Below are 22,177 nucleotides of genomic sequence, written 5' to 3' on the forward strand. Positions count from 1 at the left end.
CCACCTCACTTGTTTATAATCTGTGACTTTTCTAATATTTGTCAGTTCCGAAGAAGGGTCACTGACCCGAAACGTTAACTCTGCTTCTCTTTCCACAGATGCTGCCAGACCTGCTGAGTGAATCCAGCATTTCTTGTTTTTGTTTGTGATAGAGGGGCATTTGTTGTTCGCAGCATTTCTCCTGTAACCGGTGAAGGGAGAACAGCATGTGGATCTTTCTGCTCGAAAGCAGCACTGTGCCTCTGGGTAGACTCGCTCAGCCAGCTTCTGGAGTCTGTTTAAAACAACTCAAGTGAAGACTTTCCCCACTATGCTGAGCAGGGAGATTCCACGGTAGTTGCTGCAGTCACCGCGGTCACCCTTGTTCTTATAGAGGGTGATGATATTGGCATCGCACATGTTCTGTGGCACTGCTCCATCATCCTAATACAGGTAAAGCAGTTCATGGAGTGCTGAGAGTATAGCAGGCTTGGCACTCTTGATTATTTCAGGGGTAATGCCAACCTTTCCAGGGGCTTTTCCGCTGGCTAGAGAATTACTGAGTTCCGATTTTGTTGGCTGTTCGTCCAACTCATCCATGACTGGCAGAGACTGGGCTACACTGAGGGCCGTATCAGTGACCACATTTTCCCTGGAGTACAGTTCTAGGTAGTGCTCCACCCAGCGGTCCATTTGCTTGCGTTGGTCAGTGATCATTTCCCCTGATTTAGACTTGAGGGGGGCAATCTTCTTGATGGTTGGTCCAAAAGCTCTCTTAATGCCATCATACATTCCTCTGATGTTTCCGGTGTCAGAGGAAGCTGAATACAACTGCATTTATTTTACAGAGTAAAACCTCCTTACTCAAACCTCCACCCAGTTTCAATAAGTGTCTCCATATATGTGCTCAAGTAAGACCCTAATTAACACCCTCCACCTGAATATAATTGAACACAATTGATATACAGTTAACAGATTCTCTTCTTTCTCTTTGCATAAAAACTTAAAAGTTTAACATGCACAAACAGCATTTCAAAGCGAATCAAAATAAAGTCCATATTCTGTACAAAGCATTACTTTGCGAGATGCCCCTCCTCTAGGACTCCTAACAATTTCTTTGTACAAGCATTTATTTTTGTAAAACAATCAAATATTCGATAACTTGCATCTACTCATTTAATTTTGGAGATTTCCTTTCTCTCCAGTATTTGTTTCAAGCCAGCAAGATCAATCCATAACTTTTTCTCAATTTTTGCAGAGTTCAGTTATGAAGACAGATTGAAGAAGTTGGGACTGTTTTCCTAGGAGAAGCGAAAGCTGAGAGGAGATTTGATAGAGGTATTCAAAATCATAAGGGGTCTGGACAAAATAGATTGGGAGAAACTGTTCCCATACATGAAAGGATCAAGAACAAGAGGGCACAGATTTAAAGTAATTGGCAAAAGAAGCAAAAGTGACATGAGGAAAGACTTTTTCATGCAGTGAGTGGTTAGGGCCTAGAATGCACTGCCTGAGAGTATGGTGGAGGCAGGTTCATTCAAGTCATTCAAAAGGAAATTAGACTGTTATCTGAAAAGGAAGAATGCACATGATTACAGGGAGAAGGCAGGGGAATGGCATTAGGTGATTTGCTCTTTCAGAGAGCCAGTACAGACACGATGAACTGAATGGCCTCATTCTGCACTGTAACAATTCTGTGATTTGGTGTATGTTGTCCCACAAGGAACAATTATCTCCATAACGTTCAATGGATATCCTATCTTGAGTATGCCCCTTGTATAGGATCTCACCTAAAATGTTTGACAAATAGAACCCCTGGTCTAGTCTGAGTGCACAACCAGTTCAATTGACCAATCAAGCTTAGCAATTGCTCTGTCTCTGCTTTAGATATAACACCATCTTTCTGTGGTGACCGAGCACGATTAACTGGGATAGGAGTAACACTCTCTAAATAGGATGGTTTAGTTAAAGTTATTCCAGACATACTCTGCTTAATATCTAAACCAATATATTTAAAAGCCCCACAAGCCTGGCTCCAAATCTTAAATTGTACTCTAATCTTATTCATAATGCATTTCTCAAATTCCGCAGTATCACCTCATAAGAAATCATTAACATGCATCATGAAGATGCCTGAATGTTTTCCTTTATGATACCAATACAACATTGCTGGATCAGCTTTTATTTGAACACAACCTATTTTCAGCAAAATAGATCTCACCGAAAAATGACAAGCTCTGGAAGCATCATTCAAGCCATAGATACATTTGTTTAGTTTCCAGAGTTTTTCTTCAGCATCTGCTGCCTCTTTGGATGGTGTCATGGTCCTATAGTTTTTTTTTCAGGAATATGTGGTTTGCCTTTAAGACTTGCAAAGGATCAGTATTGCTTTAAGAACCAACCAGCCTCAGAAGTTATAGGAAGGTGCATTTTCATTGCCTTAGAAACAGCCATTTGGAGACTGCGATTCAAAGGATGCATTCTCGTTCCCATAGATACAGTCACTGGGAGTGAGTATTAAGCGATACATTTGTTACAATTCAATTTTGAACTGGCTTTTTAGTTGAAAACAGCTTGTTCTAACAGAACACAGACGCAGAGGACACAGCTGTGATAGTAGCACCTGGAAAAAGAGCTCACAACCATTTAAACTGAAGGAAGAGGATTTTAGTCTGTTTCGTTGTTATCTCTCAAGATTTTTAAAAAGTCAAGCCAAAACAGAGATCTCTGGTAATTTAAATTGAAGGAAGGGAAGTTAGACTGTGGCACTCTTTTATCCCTCAAAAACTCTAAAGTCAGCTTGATTTTATTGAAAGTGTTTTCAAGTCGTTAATTGTTGAAATTCGCTGGAGAAGGAAAGCATACCCTACTGCTGAAGTTAGACTACGGACTGTTCTACTGTGGAACAACCGTTTTTCCCACATCAGACGGCTGTGAGGACTTCAAGCAACATTCTGTGAGGATGTCAAGCAACATTGGACTGTGCAGGAGTAAGCCATTCAGCCCCTTCAAGCCTGCTCCACCATTCGATAAGATCATGGCTGATCTGGTTGTGGTCTCAACTCCACTTTCCTGTCTGTCCCCCATAACCCTTGACTCCCTTGTCTATCAAAAACCTCTCTAACTCAGCCTTGAATAAATTCAATCACCCAGCCTCCACTGTTTTATGGGGAAGAGAATTCGACAGACCCTCAGAGAAAAAATTTCTTCTCATCTCAGTCTTAAAAGGGAGACCACTTAATCTTAAACTGTGTCCCCTAGTTCTAGTCTCCCCCACAAGAGGAAACATGCTCCTGGTATTCACTCTATCAAGTCCCCTCAGGATCTTTTATGTTTTAATAAGAACGCCTCTCATTCTTCTGAACTCCAATGGGTATAGCCCAACCTGTTCAACCTTTCTTCATAAGATAAGCCCTTCATCCCTGGAATTAGTCGAGTGAACCTTTTCTGAACTGCTTCTAATACAATTATATCCTTTTTCAAATAAGGAGACCAAAACTGTACACAGTACTCCAGATATGGTCTCACTAAGGTCCTGTACAGCTGCAGTAAAACTTCCCTACTTTTATACTCAATTCCCCTTGCATTAAACACCAACATTCCATTTGCCCTCCTAATCACTTGCTGTACCTGCATACTAACCTTGTATGATTCATGTACCCAAATCCCTCTGTACTATTGAATTCTGCAATCTCCCTCCATTTAATTAGTATACAGCTTTTCTATTATTCCTGCTGAAGTGGACAAGTTCACATTTTCCCACATTATACTCCATCTGCCAAATTTTTGCCCACTCACTTAACCTATTTATATCCTTTTGTAGGTTCTTTACCTCCTCTTGATAACTTACTTTCCTTCCTATCTTGGTGTCATCAGCAAATTTAGCTACCATTTTTTTTTTTAATTCATTCTTGGGATGTGGGTGTTGCTGGTTAGGCCAGCATTTAATACCCATACCTAATTGCCCTTGAGAAGGTGGTGTGAGCTGCTTTCTTGAACCACCGCAGTCCTTAGGGTGTAGATTCACCCACAATGCTATTAGGAAGGGAGTTCCAGGATTTTGAACCAGCGACAGCGAAGGAACGGCGATATAATTCCAGGTCAGGATGGTGCGTGACTTGGAGGGGAACTTGCAGGTAGTGGTGTTCCCATGCATCTGCTGCCCTTGTCCTTCTAGGTGGTAGAGGTCACGGATTTGGAAGGTGCTGTCGAAGGAGCCTTGGTGAGTTGCTGCAGTGGATCTTGTAGATGGTACACATGGCTGCCATTGTGTGTCAGTGATGAAGGAAGTGAATGTTGAAGGAAGTGAATGTGGATGGTGTGCCAATCAAGTGGGCTACTTTATCCTGGATGGTGTCGAGCTTTTTGAGTGTTGTTGGAGCTGCACTTATCCAGGCAAGTGGAAAGTATTCCATTACACTCCTGACTTGTGCCTTGCAGATGGTGGATAGACACTGGGGAATCAGCAGGTGAGTTACTCGCCGCAGAATTCCCAGCCTCTGACCTGCTTTTGTAGTCACAGTATTTATGTGGCTGATCCAATTCAATTTTTGGTCAATAATAACCCTCAGGATGTTGATAGTGAGGGATTCAGCGATGGTAATGCCATTGAACATCAAGGGGAAATGGTTAGATTGTCTCTTGTTTGAGATGGTCATTGCCTGGAACTTGTGTGGCGCAAATGTTATTTACTACTTATCAGCCCAAGCCTGGAGGTTGTTCAGATCTTGCTATATCTGTCAGGGACTGCTTTAGTATCTGAGGAGTCACGAACGGTGCTGAATATTGTGCAATCATCAGCGAACATCCCCACTTCTGATGTTATGATGGAGGGAATGTCATTGATGAAGCAGCTGAAGATGGTTGGGCCTAGGGCTACCCTGAGGAACTCCTGCACTGATGTCCTGGGACTGAGATGATTGACTGCCAACAACCACATCCATCTTCCTTTGTGCCAGGTATGACTCCAACCAGCAGAGAGTTTTTCCCCTGCTTCCCATTGACTCCTGTTTTGCTACAGCTCCTTGATGCAATACTCGGTCAAATGCTGCCTTGATGTCAAGGACAGTCACTTTCACCTCACCTCTTGAGTTGAGCTCTTTTGTCCATGTTTAGACTAAGGCTGTAATGAGGTCAGGATCTGAATGGCCCTGGCGGAACCCAAACTGATCATCAAATGAGCAGGTTATTGCTGAGCAAGTGCCACTGTCGACAACGCCTTCCATCAATTTGCTGATGATCGGGATAGACTGATAGGTTGGTAATTTGCCAGCTTGGATTTGTCCTGCTTTTTGTGTATAGGACATACTTGAGCAATTTTCCACATTGCTGGGTAGACACCAGTGTTGTAGTTGTACTGAAACAGCTTGGCTAGGAGCGCAGATTGTTCTGGAGCACAGATCTTCAGTACTATTGCCGGAATGTTGTCAGGGCCCGTAGGCCTTTGCAGTATTCAGTGCCTTCAGTCGTTTCTTGATATCATGCAGAGTGAATCGGATTGGCTGAAGACTGGCATCGGTGATGTTGGGGACCTCAGAAGGAGGCCGAGATGGATCATCCACTCGACACTTCTGGCTGAAGATTGTTGCAAATGCTTCAGCCTTGTCCTTTGCACTGATGTGCTGGGCTCCCCCATCATTGAGGATGAGGATATTTGTTGACTTTAATAGATTTCAGAAAACAGATGATTATTCAATGGAGGAACATATCATTGACTTTAACAGACTGAATAAAAGATTGAGGAAATTCAATTTAGAGTTAGTAGTCCTGAGCTCTTTGCAATTGGCGGTGAGGGTGCGGGAAGAGGTATTTAAGGAAACAATTGGTAATAGAGAACAGAAGCCAAAATTATCTTTGCTCTCCAGGATGATCTTGGAGTAGAAACTGCTTTCAGCAGTGGAGAATGATGACTGATTGCACTTGATGTGGTTCAGCCAGATCTGATGATGGATGGCCAAACTATTTATGTCCCAGGTATGCTCAAGTCTGCACACCTTGAACTTGAAGGCATGAAGATGAAGACCATATTGTGAGGAATAACCAGAGAGTAAAGGCTTTTCTTGGGGAAACAAGAGCATCAAAGATGGAGGTGAGGGAGTGGTTGTGCACATAGACAGCTGCGTCATGCTGAGTGGAGGGCCAAAGGCTAAGCAGTTGGCAATTTGAAAGTTCAGTTGTAAAAGACTTTGGGAAGAATTTGTTCCCTTCTGTGAATGCAGAGGGAAGTGGGGTTGGAAGGTGGTAAGGAGATTGGACAGGGTTGTGAGGGATACATGGAAGTCATCAGAGATTGTCAGTAAATTTTACAGCAGTACGAAACAGGAGGCACAACACCCACAGAGAGAATTACCCCAGGGAGCAGATGTACTATATCAGAGTCACTTATTCAGGTATTGTTGAGGAGTGTTAAGCTGAGACGTTGAACCTCCAGTTAATCATCTGCTACATAGTACCAACAACAACTTCTATTTATAAAACGCATTTAAAGAAAGAAGGACTTGGATTTATATAGTATCTTTCATGACCACTGGACGTCCCAAAGTGCTTTGCAGCCAATGAAGTATTTTTGAAGTGCGGTCACTGTTGCAATATAAGAAACAAGGTAGCCAACTTGCACACAACAAGCTCCTACAAACAGCAATTTGATAATGACCTGATAATCTGGATTTTTTTAGCAATGTTGTTTGAGGGATAAATATTGTCCAGGAGATAACTCCCTTGTTCTTCTTCAAAATAATGTCATGGGGTCATTTATGTCCACCTGAGAGGACAGACTGGACCTCAGTTTAGCTTCTCATCTGAAAGACAGCAACTCTAACAGTGCAGCACTCCCTCAGTACTGCACTGCAGTGACAGGCTTGATTTTTGTGATCAAGTCCTTAAGTGAGACTTGAACCCATAACCTTCTAACTCAGGCAAGAGTGCTACCAACTGAGCCACGGCTAACAACATAAATCCCAAGCTGTATCACAGGAGCATTAACAAACAAAATTTGACACTAAATCACATGAAAAGATCTTAGGACAGGTGACCAAAATCTTGATCAAAAAGGTAAATTTTATGGAGCGACTTAAAGGAGGAAAGCATGGAAGAGAGTTGGAGAGGTTTAGAGGGGAAGTTTCAGAGCTTGGCAGCTGAACGCATGGCCACCAATGGTGGTCCAATTAAAATCAGGAATGCTCAAGATACCAGAATTGGAGACACACAGGTATCTTGGATGGTTGAAGGGCTGGAGGAGATTATAGAGATTGTAATACATGTTGCAATGAAGATCATCACTGACTGCCTTTTTTTATACTTTGCTCCAGGTACACACATACGTCAGCAGCAACCACTTGCTTTTATATAGTGCCATAGAACTGTTAATGTAGAAAAATTTGCAAGGTACTTCACAGAGGTGTAGTCATTAAAAATTACATCACAGGGGTAAGCCAATTTGTTGGCTTGACTTTTGGATATCTGCTACTATATTCTGTCACAATAAAAGAATGGCAAATTACAAGTCTTATTAAAACTGAAATAATGTTATTTAATGCATGTATGTGGTGTTTGAGTGCCATGCAGTTTGATTTTTCAGTGTATTTTCTTGTTGTATTTATGCCTGTCTTGTACCTCTGTATTAGTTATGGATGCTTCCTTACCTGAGGGACTAAGAGTGGAAAATGAATACTGAACCAACTGACAAATCGCCTGTGATTCAAAAGACCTGCCATGTTCATCGACAGTTATTTCTTGAGTATCTGCATTAGCAGCAGGACTGCCCTGTGCTGAACTTGCTGGGGGCTCATTGCTTTCTGAGGAAAATCCTCATAATTTCAGTACTGAAAATTAATTTCTTTACTGTTAAATTGTAAATAGGAATGATCTTCAAACTTTTCTGTGGTGGGGGGAGCCTCTTGCAAATATTGACACACTCCCAACCCTGTCCTGGTTTTTAAAAGTTAGCATCAGTTACTTAAAGCAAACTAATGTTATCACTGCAGTATTTTTAATAGGTATCTAGCATAAAAATAACATCATAATGAATGAAACAAATACATAAAAATTCAAAAATATCATGTATAGAAATCAGGCAAACTCATGGACCCCTCAAATCTTCTTACTGGTGGAAGTTCTGAAACCGATGAATTTTTTGTATGCGTAGCAACCAGATGTTTCCTGTCAAAGAATTAGCATGAGATGAATATCACAAAATTCATATCATTAGATTTATAGAACCAGAGTTACATTGAGAGTGGTAGTCTTTCCATTAATCAGTGTGTGTAAATATTGCTTTCCTAAAGAATAATTGAATAAGTTAATACTGAACTTATCACTCTTTGTGATTTTTATAAATGACTTGGATGAGGAACTGGAAGGCTGGGTTAACAAGTTTGCCGATGACACGAAGGTTGCTGGAGTTGTGGATAGTGTAGAAGGCTGTTGTAGGTTGCAACGGGACATTGACAGGATGCAGAGCTGGGCTGAGAAGTGGCAGATGGAGTTCAACTTGGAAAAGGGTGAAGTGATTCATTTTGGAAGGTCTAATTTGAATGCAGAATACAGGCTTAAAGACAGGATTCTTGGTAGTGTGGAGGAACAGAGGGATCTTGGGGTCCATGTCCATAGATCGCTCAAAGTTGCCACCCAAGTTGATAGGGTTGTTAAGAAAGCGTATGGTGTGTTGACTTTCATTAACAGGGGGATTGAGTTTAAGAGCGGCGAGGTTATGCTGCAGCTCTATAAAGCCCTGGTTAGACCACACTTGGAATATTGTGTTCAGTTCTGGTCGCCTCATTATAGGAAGGATGTGGAAGCTTTAGAGAGGGTGCAGAGGAGATTTACCAGGATGCTGCCTGGACTGGAGGGCATGTCTTACGAAGAAAGGTTGAGGGAGCTAGGACTTTTCTCATTGGAGCGAAGAAGGATGAGAGGTGACTTGATAGAGGTGTACAAGATGATGAGAGGCATAGATAGAGTGGATAGCCAGAGACTTTTTCCCAGGGTGGAAAGGGGGCATAATTTTAAGGTGATTGGAGGAAGGTTTCGGGGAGATGTCAGAGGTAGGTTCTTTACACAGAGAGTGGTGGGTGCGTGGAATGCACTGCCAGCGGTGGTAGTAGAAGCAGATACATTAGGGACATTTAAGTGACTCTTGGATAGGTACATGGATGATAGTAGTATGAAGGGTATGTAGGTAGTTTGATCCTAGAGTAGGTTAAAGGTTCGGCACAACATCGTGGGCCGAAGGGCCTGTACTGTGCTGTACTGTTCTATGTTCTATGTTCTATGAACATCTAATGCCCAAAAAATGTACAGAACTCATGTTATATGTAAATGCGGTGTTTTTTTTAAAAAAGTACTTTGCACTTGTCAGCTAAGATGTATTGTAGCACTTTCTTACAGTTTAACCTTCAGGTGCAGGTGCTGTATTATACAATTAAAGCAACATTCATCAGACTATTATATTACATGCCTTTCCAGGTTATTGACAAATCCTTTGTATAATTAGGTTATTTTTCAATGTCTGGCTGATATTGAGCAGGTGTTCAAACCTAAATCTTACTAAAACTACTCATTTTTCATTGGATAAATGGCCTTCAGACTACATCTTGACATAATGGGGCTACTCAGTTGTAAATCCATTGTAAATCTTTGCAGTTCTTGTTTTTTTCCTAAATATTTCTGAAGGCCAGGAATATTCCTTCTGGATAATAATATATAAATTATTTTTCATATCTTTTTCATATCACTTAGACAACCTACCTAAATTGTTATATCATTTGTCCCAAGATTCTTTTAAACTCAGCTTTCCCTGAGAGGTGGTTTATAGTCACATTTTCCATTTGTTGTTCACAAACATTTGCTATTAAAACAATTAATGATCTGAAATGCTTATCTTCACTAACTTTAGTGAAAAAGTAGACAATGGTGAGATTTTTGATGAAAGGGCCTATGGACTGTTTGTTTTTGGTATGGTTTTGACCAGCCTTGCCATTGGATATTAATTAACCCGAGATAGGAGAAAAGCCACTTTGTGGTTGTTAGATTGCTGTAAAGTGCCAGTTATTGAAAACTCGAGTGCAATTACACATCATTGAATGCTGTTCGAAAAGTGAATGTTTAATACGAGTTTAGGCCGAATGTTAGCTTATTAAATGGGAAGATTTAGGAGCAGCTCATAGGTCCAGTCTGTTAGCTAAAACTGGGATCAGTTCATGCTGCCAGGAGAGAATTTTGGCTGTCAGCAGCACACGTTGCAAACTCTTACACATGCTGCCCATGAATTTCTGACTGTTGCAGTTATATATTCATTATCACATAATATTTTGGAAGAGGGAGTATTTATTATAATCATGATTCTCTAAGGAATACTGTATTTTCGTCTTTGGTCAGAGATTAGGTGACCAACAGTTAGAATACACTTGAGATGCACTGCACCTGTCAAGGAAAAGAAGCACTCATTTAATGCTTCTCCTGGCACCTCAAAAATCACCCTCCTGCAATGCCTGACTTCTACCGCCCTCTGCTGAAATATGCAAGCAACTCACCAAAGGTATGATAAGCTTAACCATGTTCTTTTTAATTCGTTCTTGGGATGTGAACATCATTGGCAAGGCCAGAATTTATTGCCCATCCCTAATTGCCGTTGAGTAGGTGCTGGTGAGCTGCCTTCTTGAACTACTACAGTCCATGTGGTGTAGGTAAACCAACAGTGCTGTTCGGGAGGGAGTTCCAGGATTTTGACCCAGCAACAGTGAAGGAACAGTGATACAGTTCCAAGTCAGGATGGTGAGTGACTTGGAGGGGAACTTGCAGATGGTGGTGTTTCCATGCATCTGCTGCCCTTGTCCTTCTAGGTGGTAGAGGTCGCAGGTTTGGAAGGTGCTGTCAAAGGAACTTTGGCAAGCTGCTGCAGTGCATCTTGTATATGGTACACACTGCTGTCACTGTGCACTGGTGGTGGAGGGTGTAAATGTTTAAGGTGGTGGATGGGGTACTGATCATGCAGGCTGCTTTGTCCTGGATGGTGTTGAGCTTCTTGAATGTTGTTAGACCTGCACTCATCCAGGCAAGTGGAGAGTATTCCATCAGACTCCTGACTTGTACCTTGTAGATGGTGGGCTGGCTTTGAGGAGTGAGGAGGTGAATTACTCATTGCAGAATTCCCAGCCTCTGACAGGTTCTTGTAGCCACAGTATTTATATGGCTGGTCCTGTTCAGTTTCTTGTCAGTGGAAATCCCCAGGATGTTGATGGTGGGGATTCAGCAATGGTAATGCCATTGAATGTCAAGGGGAGATGGTTGGATTCTCTCTTGTTAGAGATGGTCATTGCCTGGTACTTAAATGGCCTGCATGTTTTCCATGTCTTGGTGCTGCAGGCACGGACTGCTTCAGTATGTGAGGAGTTGCGAATTATCAGTGAACTGCCTCATTTCTGACCTTATGATGGAGGGAAAGTCATTGATGATGCAGCTGAAGAAGTTTGGGCCTAGGACACTACCCTGAGGAACTCTTTCAGCAATGTCCTGGGGTTTAAATGATGGACCTCCAACAACCACAACATCTTCCTTTGTGCTAGGTATGACTCCAACTAGTGGAGAGTTTTCCCCCAATTCCCATTGACTTCAATTTTGCTAGGGATCCTTGATGTCACAGTCAGTCAAATCTGCCTTGATGTCAGAGGCAATCACTCTCACCTCACCTCTGAAATTCAGCTCTCTTATCCATGCTTGGATCAAGGCTGTAATGAAGTCTGGAGCCGAGTGGTCCTGGCAGAATTCAAACTGAGCATCAGTTAGCAGGTTATTGCTGAGTAAGTGCTGCTTGATAGCGCTGTCAGTGACACCTTCCAACACTTTGCTAAGAGTAATTGGCTGGAATGGATTTGACCTTTTTTGTGAGCAGGATGTACTTAAGCAATTTTCCACATTATCGGGTAGCTGCCTGTGTTGTAGCTGTACTAGAACAGCTTGGCTAAAGGCACAGCAAGTTCTGGAGCATAAGTCTTCAGTACTACAGCTGGGATGTTGTCAGAGCCCTTAGCCTTTGTTGTATCCAGTGCCTTCATCCATCATTTGGTCAGAATTTGGACCAATTCCATCCTGCTATTTTTCTGGGCAGCCTTGTAAAGGACCAATAGGATATTAGGAAGCAATCCCGGGATGGGGATTCCTCACACTGGGAGTTCCTGCTTGCCTGGGTCAGGCAGAAATCATTGTGTGATGGTAAACTGCTATGTCAATTGTGTCTAGATGGGCAGAAGTGGACCGTAACAAGGGAACAGGTAAGCGAAGCAGCAGGACCCTCAAATTGGCCCTCCTACACAAAGGACCTGGCGGCTTATGTTGTCTGGAAGCCGCAGGTCCCCCCTCCCCCGTCACCCCTCACAAATGGTGGTGAGGACTTTCCAGCTGTTTGGAGCAGGGAGACACCAGAGATGTGTCCGTAGTGATATGTGCAGATGCTGGCCCCATGCAAATGAACTGCCCTCCCGCTGACTCCACAATCTCTGGTGGAGTCAGCACTAAAGAGCACCGGTGGGTGCGATCCCAGCATATTCACCAGGATCAAGGCCTGCAGATTTATCAGACTTCAAAGAGATCATTTTCAAGTTTGGGCTGTAAAATTGGCCCAGTTCTATAACTGGAGGACAAACCTTTCCCCAGTTTACTATTCGAGCTGTGAAAATGAAAAACATACTGGAGAAGATTTGTAAACAATTTTGCTTTTAATTAGCAATTGTACCAAAACTGGAAGCCTGAACACATGCAATTCCTTTTGGGTAAATCTGGATTTTGTCTGCCAGTGTTCAGCAATTTTCTACTATTGTTGTGCATTGCACAGCTGGATCACTGAAGTTAGTAAGATTTTGTTTATTTATTAGTAGCTTGCTAATTGCTTGGGAAGTATTTAAAGATCAGTATGGATGATTGCCTGATATTTGTTTATTGCATCTCATAAAATCTTTGAGAAGGAATCATACATCACAATTGTGTTGGTCTCTGAATTTCTTTTAACGTTTCACTATCAGCCAAAGAAATAGGCCTTAGATTATTTGGTAAATTAAGTTCACTTGAATGTGCATTACATCAAATGTATGTGACCATGACTGTGCAAAATTTCTAATATACTGAGCCTTGTGCAACTGCAATGATTAATCCTTAATAATAGAGATATCTTAAATGTATTTTTACTTGCTTTTGCTGTGCATCATTTACAAAACTCAGACTTCATTTGAAAGGACCGAAATGCAACCAGTTCGTCTTTGAATAGAACTTTATTTACAACAATCGTAACAAAGTCCAACAAAGTACTTGCTGTAAATTCAAACATGCTGTTTAAAAATGTTCTTATCCAACATTCTATTTGTCCAGTTGGATTTCCCTTTCAGAAATTGAGGATGAACCAACTAGAACTCAATAAACTTAGCACATAATCATCAACAAATATAATCTAATTAGCTAGAAAAAGAAAATTATTTAGGGCAAAATGAATGGTGTCTGTTTGTTATTGATATGAAAACTGACCTGTAAAAGCCCAAGAAAAGAATAAAGCACTCGAGATACTATGCAAAAACATGCTCTTCACCCCTAGTATGCTACATATTTTCAGTTCGTGAACAGTTGCCTTGAAGTTTCAGTGACAGCTTCACACATAAGTAGCACCTGTATCACTTCTTCCAGTGAAAAGGTCAGAACACTAACATACATCAGCAATAATACATCAAGATAGACCCCAGGCTGTATTCATTGAGTTAAATGTTTCAATCATTTATTCAAATCTATTTCTCAAGGTATAAAAATCAAAGAAATTTTAGGAATTTTCTGAACCTGGTGTCGGGGGAAATAGTGACTCAAGATTTATGTCCAAGGAGCTTTGATTTTTAAAGGAACATCTGTTTCTGTCTAGGGAAAAACGACATCTTTGGTGAAATGATCCATCTTTATGCAAGACCAGGGAAATCTAATGCTGATGTACGAGCACTAACGTACTGCGATTTGCACAAGATCCAGAGGGAAGACCTTTTAGAAGTTTTGGATATGTATCCAGAATTTTCTGACTACTTCTTAACAAACCTAGAACTCACGTTCAATCTTCGAGATGAAGGTTCAAAGGTACTGACCTATTTGCTGAAGCTATTCCTTTACTGAATATTATATGCAGTTAACAAAGGTACCTCATATAGCAATATGCCAACATTTTATGTTGAACTATATACAATTATGTTACTGTGCCATGACAGGCAGTTAGTGGCACTATCCCTACATAGTTTGAGATGTTAAATCATTATTGTGATGTTTGAGTATAGAAACTTACAAAATTAAGAATGTTCGTGTTTACTTTATTGTAATGTGCATATGACAATTGAAATGATATATATTTAATATCAGTTTACAACATTACAAAACATTATTTACATTATTGTGAGATGCAGATCTATTCTTCAAATTGACAACAATGTAATTAATAACATTGTCAGCAGTAAAGAATAATGTTGGGTGTGAATGCTTGTACTGTGTCCAATTGAAAACCGAAATCTTGTTTTCACGGCGGGGGTCCAGCTGATGGGCCCAAAAGCCGGGGGGAGGGGCACCCCCGCTTTGGTATTCTGCAGGATCTGGAGCTGCATTTTACAGGTTGTGATGGGGGGGGAGCAGGCAATTAATTGTTTGCCATCGGAGCTGCCGTCCCTTTTAAGTACGGCCTCCCGCCCTAGGAGTTGTTGTCCAATTGGAGAACTGGTAGCTCAGTAATCTCAGCAGTGCCAAAAGAGTGGTGGCTACTGCTGGGACTGCACCTGGAAGAAGAGGATTCCATGGAAGGACGGTGCCTTCCCAATGGGTTAAGTGGGGTCTGGGGGTGCCAGGGCAGTCAAGCAGACCCCGGCAAGGGTTGTGGGGGCATTTGGTGAGGGCAGGCCATTGCTGCAGGGGTAGCCATTGCCACCAGGGGGCCCCTCTGTGGGCAAAGAGTGCCCAAAAAGGAGGCCCCCCTACCCCCCCAAGCCCGCTGGGAAGCCATCAGGGTTTACTTGGCAGTATGCCCACGTGGTATAGGGCCCACCCATTGCTGGTAAGATGCCAGTGGTGGCAGGAACAAGCCCCTAATTGGCCATTTAAGTGGTTCAGATGGCCTCTGGGCTGAAGGGCTGTCTCACATCTTCCCTGTTGCTGGCAAGATGACAGGGCAGTGGGAAGATGACAGGCACTCCAGCTCCCACATTCGCTCACCATTTTATGGGCACCCCATCTCCCAGCCTGTCCCCAGAGGATTGGTCAAATTCAGTTCAAAGTGTGCAGGTACAGATTCTATCCCTCCAAACTTGAGTTGTATCAGGAGGAAGAAATTGTTGGCTATATAACACTAGGTTACAGATCTGTCACTGTAAAAAGTACCAGGTCATGTATTTAATTAAGAGAATTGCACAGGAAGTTTAAACCACATTGGTTTTAAATCTGATTTCTATCTAAAGTTGTATTAGTACCAGTAAGAAAAGTAAGTATGATATTAACACTGCCCCCTCAGGTGAATCTAAAAGGTCCCATGGCACTATTTGAAGAAAAGCAGGGAAGTTCTCAGTCTCCCAATCAAGATTTATCCTGCAGTCAGGATCACTAAAAGCAAATTATTTGGTCATTATCTCATTGCTATTTGTGCATATATTGGCTGCTGTATTTTCCATTAATGCAACAGTGCCTACACTTCAAAGTACTTAATTGGTTTTCAACCACTTTGGAACGTCCTGAGGCTGTAATCGTAAAAGAAATCATAAAAGATTTATGGCACAGAAGAAGGCCATTTGCCCCATCATGTCTGTGCCAGTGAGAAAAGTGCTATCCAGCCTAAATGAGTATGATTATGTCAGGCTGTTGCTTTACAAGTCAGTGGGACAGCTCTCCCAATTTTGGCAAAAGTCCCCAGATGTTAATGAAGATGACTTTGCAGGGTAGACTGGGCCAGGTGTGCCTTTGGCATTTCCGAATCCCATGCCTAGGTCAAAGTCAAGTAATCTAACCAGTTTTATTCTTATTACATTTTTTCATAGCATTTGGTACAACTGAGTGGCTTGCTAGGCCATTTAGTATGTGGCATATCAGAGATGTTATATAAATGCAAACTCCTTTCTCTCTTTTTAGCAAGCTGTTTGTGCTTTTTGCCCTGTTAATATAATCACCTCTCGAGCTTAAAGTTGTTTTGTAGATCAGATCAGTTGCTGTACTTATCATCACCGCACAGTGTATCCCATGACAGGTATTGCCTTTAGTTCAGTATCTATTTGATCACATTATTCCATTGGCATTCATTCAGTGCTGGACAACTTTGTTATATAAAACCTTGAGTTTGCTTGTAAGACTAACAGAAGCAATGCAACAGTTGATGCCACAGTAATTATAATCAGACAGAGTTAAATAATGAAACAGTGTTAATGATGGCTTAACAGTTGAACAGTATCAAATTCTCTTTAAGTATTTAGTCAACATGCTTAGACTTGAAGATGCTGGGGCAGATTTCCGTCTGGAATTACACCAGTTACTTAACTCCACCAGACCAAGCAGAAATTCAGGTGGGAAGCCTTTCTGCCGGCTCCCATTACCCACTGCTACTTGCAGAATTTCCTGTCAAAAATGATAATAGGCCTTCAGTACATCTGCCCAAGTATGGTCCGATGTGTGCAATGTAATTGATCACAGCGTGCTCAATTACATACTTCAGCCCTGCAGAATTTAACATTTTAACATCAGCAGTGGCTCAGTGGCAGCAACCTCTCTTCTTGGTCAGAACATTGTGGGTTTAAGTCCTATTCCAAACACTTGAGCACATAATCTAGGGTAACACTCAGTGCAGTACTGCGGGAGTACTACACTGCTGGAAGTGCCATCTTTCAGATGAGATGTTTAACCGAGGCGTCATCTGCCCTTTCAGATGGATGTGTAAGATCCCATGGCACTATTGCAGGGAAATTCTTCCTTATGTCCCGGCAAATATTTATCCCTCAACCAACACCTAAAAACAGATTATCTGGTCATTATTACACTGCTGTTTGTAGGAACTTGCTTAATTAGCTGCCATTTTTTTTATTCGTTTGGGGGATGTGGGTGTCACTGGCTATGCCAGCATTTATTGCCCATCCCTAAATTTTCCTTGAGAAGGTGCTACAATGTAACAGTGACTACACATCAAAAGTCTTTAATTGGTTGCAAAGCACTTTGGGATGTCCTGAGGTTGTGAAAGGGGCTACATAAATGCATATTTTTCTTTCTTTCAATATTTTTTGTCAGCTGCACCAGAGACAGTGAGTCAGGCTATCCTGAGGCAGATGCCTGAGACCTGCCACAGCAATGTCTCTCCCTCCACCAAGTGGAACCTCTCTGGTGCAGACAGGGATCACACTGGAAGTCCGCTGGAATTATTTCAATGTGCCTGACCCTAGGAAATTTGATTGAATATGTGGAGGTCCCAACGTACTGAAGTTACGTTGCTCATGGGCTGGAGAGAAAAAGCAACCTTGAAAGTTATCAAATCTGGTGGAATAAACTACTTTAGAGAAATTAGAATCTGTTAACACAATTATAAATTAAATTTGTGTGGCCAAAGAAGCAGAAACATCATTAAAAGCACAAATACATGGAGATTTGGAATAGTGATGAGATGTTTATAGATTGTGTGGCCTTACACTTAGTCATAATGTTAGTGCCTAAAGTCTAAGACATTGTCATTTGAAATTCAGATGATATCAATCTTCCTGCTTGTTATAGTACTGCAATATCAGATGAATTTGAAAATGGAATATGCTTATGGATATGACCAAAAAGACACTTGTTATTCTACTTGGACGTAGAATTGCTCTGGTTGCTATTTGTAGGGACGTCAAAAATGAAGATTTTCTTGGTTAGTATTTCTAACAGAATCACAAGTAGAGCAAATAAAATCTTCATGACTGCATTAATGATGCCCTGAGACAAAGCAACCGGAGCAATTCAACCACTCACCGCAACTCATGGGTGCTCCACTGAGTGCTCCTGCTGCTGCTATTTCAGTACGGGAGCACTTCTCTATGAACACATTTAATTGCACTACAGGGGATCTGACTATGACAACAAAAAATATTGCCCCGAATAATCTATGGATACTAACAAATAAATTATTGTTATACAATTGATGTAACTAAGTCAAAGTGCACCCATTATTTTTTAGTATAAACTTATTTAGGAGATCATATTAAACAATGTGGGGAATAATCACAGTTGTTGCAAAATATGATCCCAAACATTTTCATAAGAGAAGATATTTAGAACTTGAAAATATATGCACATATTGTAACCTTAAAGCTAAATTACAATCATCTTTTATATTATTCCCATGAAGTCATGAAAGTTAGAAATGAAATCCAACTAATAAAATGTTAATCCATGTCCAAATTATAAAGTTACCCACTTTTTAAAGAAAAATAAAAAAGAGAATATTTTGAATGGTAAGAACTGGGAAATGTGTGCATTCATAGGGCCCTAGGTGAATGTTAACGTGCTGGCAGAGCAAGCAAATAGGAAGGTGAGTGGTATGTTAGCTTTTGTTACAAAGGGATTCGAGTATAAAAGTAAAAAAGTCTTACTGCAATTATACACAGCATTGGTGAGGCCACACCTGGAGTGCTGTGTGCAGTTTTGGTCTCCTCACCTAAGGAAGGACATACTTGCCCTAAAGGTAGTGCAACGAAGGTTCACTGGACTGGTTCCTGGGATGAGGAGATTATCATAGGCGGAGAAATTAAGTAGACTAGGCCTATATTCCCTGGAGTTCAGGAGAATGAGAGGTGATCTAATTGAAACATATAAAATTCTTAAAGGGCTTGACTGGGTAGATGCTGGGAAATCTGGGGTCACAGTCTCATAATAAGGGGTCAGCCATTTTGGACTGAGATGAGAAATTTCTTCACTTCAAGGGTTGTGAATCTTTGGAACACTCTATCCCAGAAAGCTGTAGATGCTCAGTTATTGAGTATATTCAAGACAGATACTGATAGATTTTTGAGTACTAAGGTATTACAACTAGGTGAGGAAGGCATCTCAGGCTCCCCTTTCGCTCCTTCCCTGGTTTGACCACAACAGGGTTTATTCTATTAACACAGTGATTTAGCTTACCACCTCAGTGAGCACTTGCTCACTGTTCCTCGAATATAACTGTAAATGAACCAGTTAGACAAGTTTTCTTGAGCTTAAACAAGAAAGATGTAAGTTTATTAACCTTTTCACTCTAAACCGGTTAAAATTACACACAAAACACACACAATTAGATACAGAGGGGAAAAAAGAGTTGGGACGTTGAAGTAAAGTCCGTAATAAATGGAATTCAAATACTGAGTTTCAGTGTCCTTAGTTGAAGTTAAAGTCTTGAAATCCTCACTGGGCCACATGCACTATTCGAGCTTGCTTCTCTGGTTCCGGAAGGCAGAAGAGGGGCTTTATCCATGTCCCCTGGTTGTTGCCTGTAAGGATCTGTAGTCTTGAGGCTTAGTAGCTGCCATCGAGGCTTCCCTGGGACTTTGCTGGAGAGAGAGAGAGGTGCTTTCTTCCTTGGAGTTCAGTTACTGTCTGTCTTCAAAGGCACAATTCACAAACTCAGAGTTACATAGGTAGGCATGTCATGTGACCACCTCTTTGTTTGAAACAGAAGTTTCTGCAAGGTTTTTTTTAAATTCAAAGTTCTTCAGACATACTTAGTAGGGAGGGGATTTGGCTCTTACGAAGTCGATGGATGTCGATGGCTTTTGACGACCAATATTGACATTGAATCAAAGCGCACCGCTATTGCTCTGGCTAGACTGTCTCTGTCTCCCAGCCGCCCTTTGGCTTCTCATTTGCAAATTGTGCGTGGCCATCTTTAGGTCCTGTTCTGCTTTTTTAAAAGTTATTTGTAATAATGTCCAGTAAAAAAGTCTCGGGCAACGTTCCATACGATGAAATTATATTTTTAATTTGGCATGTGGGATTTCCGTCACAAAGGGAATTAAGCGATATAGGGATAGTTTGGGAAGGTGGAGTTGAGGTAGAAGATCAGCTATGACCTTGTTGAATGCCGGAGTAGGCTCAAAGGACCAAACAGCCTATCCAGCTCCCATTTCTTATGTTCTTATGTTCAAATATGTTTATATTACTCATCTCAACAATGTAGAATGGACTGACAGGGCTAGAATAGTATGGAAAGAAGATTGAATCAGTTTTGGCCAAATTATGAAGCATTTGAAGGATATTTTCTTTAAATGAATGCATAAATGTGCCATAAATCTCGAACCCCACCCCGTGTTACCTCTCCTGATTGTTCTTTAAATGGACATCAGAAAAATTGTTTAGCGGCAGCTGAGTCAGTATTGCACACTTAACACTATCATCAAAATTACCCACATTGGGTGGCGTTTTGTGCTGGCAGTGGGGGTCTCAATGTCGGGTCTCAATGCACTAAGTGCTTTTGAACAAGGGACCTCACCACCGCCGCCCCTCCCTCCCAACCCCCCAACCCCAGCTGCCGGGAAGCAGACTGCACGGTTTTTCGTGCTGTGCTTCCAGTGTGGCAACAGGACTGCCTGCCGCATAGGTAATTGTGGCTGAGGTGACAAGAGGCCCTTACTAAGGGTTAATTATCTAGTTATGGGCCTCAATTGGCAGCGGGAAGGCCATTCACAGGCTCCTAACCGCCACAGGGGAGTGCATAAAATTCCACCCATTATGTTACGTCATGTCCTTTAAATCTTGGTTTAGTAAAGACTGAAATTTTTTTTTTCGTCTATTGTAATTTCTCTTGTCTGAAACCACCCATTGCTATTCTTTCATATTTTAGGCAGACATGCTACTCAGAACAGAAACAAGTGTTGATTCAGATGAGGAGATTCCCAGACCTCGAAGAAGAAAGCTTTCCTTCAAAAAGAGAACGGACGAGGGTAATTTATCTCTTGTGTTTAATGTTGGCCCGATAATCAGAATTTAGCAAACACAAGTAGATATTTCTAATTTAAACTAATACTTTTCTTCTTGTAGCTTTTGCAGTCAAAGGTACTGCCAATTTTGCTTATAGAAAAAATTCCTTGTTTTAAACCAGAGTTCCATTTTTATTACCATAAAATGCACTTCATGATACAACACAATGGCATACCATATTGGATTGTCACATTAAATTAAATGATGCATTACAATTATTGCTGAATTGCATGATTATATTGAAACCAACAGACTATACAGTGGAATGTGAATGATACTCTGGATTTAGTTTTGGATAGATTTGAAGTAATGGATACTGGTTGCTGAATGTTTTACTGGCTCTTACTATGCTACTTACATCAGAAATCAACCATGTCTATAGATGGGAATCTGTAAGAAGCCTAATAATCACAAGCCAACCTACTTTCCAGTGTTTGACTTATTTATCATAGCAATCGGTTATTTGTTCAGTAATATTTGCTATCACAGATGATAATGAAGACGACTATGAGATCCATGAAGCATTGCAAGATATCTCGAGAGGTGACCAGCGGCTTTATAAAAAAAGAGATTCAGAAGAAAAGCAGAGTGCTTCATCATCCTTTTCTACCTCTGTTGATGAGGAGAAGAAACCATTATGTTCTGGCATATTGGACTATCCTTCAGAGATAGAAGAGAACTGCAGGCTGGGCTTTGCACAAAGATCTGAAATACAAAGCAGAAAAGCTGAAAGAAGAACTAAGATCCCAGGTAAGGTACCAGAACAAAACTCAGCAAAGCTGCTGTCAGTGAATACTTCATAGTATTAAATGTAATATGGCATTACATAGCATTGAGACTGGAAAAAAAAGTTTGTGCAATTCACCTGGCAAATCAGCTTGTGAACACAGATATTGAGGAATATTGGGCAAAGGCAAGTGTATAGAGTTCGGTCACAAATCAGTGATGATCTCACTAAATAGTCTACTCCTATTCCTCTGTTCCAAACTAAGCAAAATGATAAGAAAACGATCATGCAACATTATTTCCCCATGTTCTCCTCTGGCTCATATAGACGGACCTTACACCCAGACTGCATTCACTTTGCAAGCAGATGAATCAGGGACAACGGAAAATATGCATGTTCAAGGTTATAAACTGCAAAATGGCAGAAAATATTGATGTACCAACAACACTCACTGCAGTTTAGAAAGTAATTCATTATTTAAAGTACTTGAAGCGTTTTGACAAAAGATATTATGGCCTG

General features: G+C 41.2%; 1 protein-coding gene across 1 annotated transcript in view; it reads left to right on the plus strand.

Annotated features, from left to right (window-relative positions):
* LOC137371712 (potassium voltage-gated channel subfamily H member 7-like) overlaps positions 1–22,177 on the plus strand; it is a 525,923-nt gene that overhangs the window by 473,474 nt on the left and 30,272 nt on the right. The window contains exons 12-14 of the mRNA XM_068034535.1: positions 13,871–14,076; positions 20,795–20,894; positions 21,421–21,681. Of these exons, the coding sequence (XP_067890636.1) occupies positions 13,871–14,076; positions 20,795–20,894; positions 21,421–21,681 (567 nt within the window). The remainder of the gene's footprint in view (positions 1–13,870; positions 14,077–20,794; positions 20,895–21,420; positions 21,682–22,177) is intronic.

The sequence above is a fragment of the Heterodontus francisci genome, chromosome 7 (genome assembly GCF_036365525.1).
Source record: "Heterodontus francisci isolate sHetFra1 chromosome 7, sHetFra1.hap1, whole genome shotgun sequence".
Taxonomy (NCBI): Eukaryota; Metazoa; Chordata; class Chondrichthyes; order Heterodontiformes; family Heterodontidae; genus Heterodontus; species Heterodontus francisci.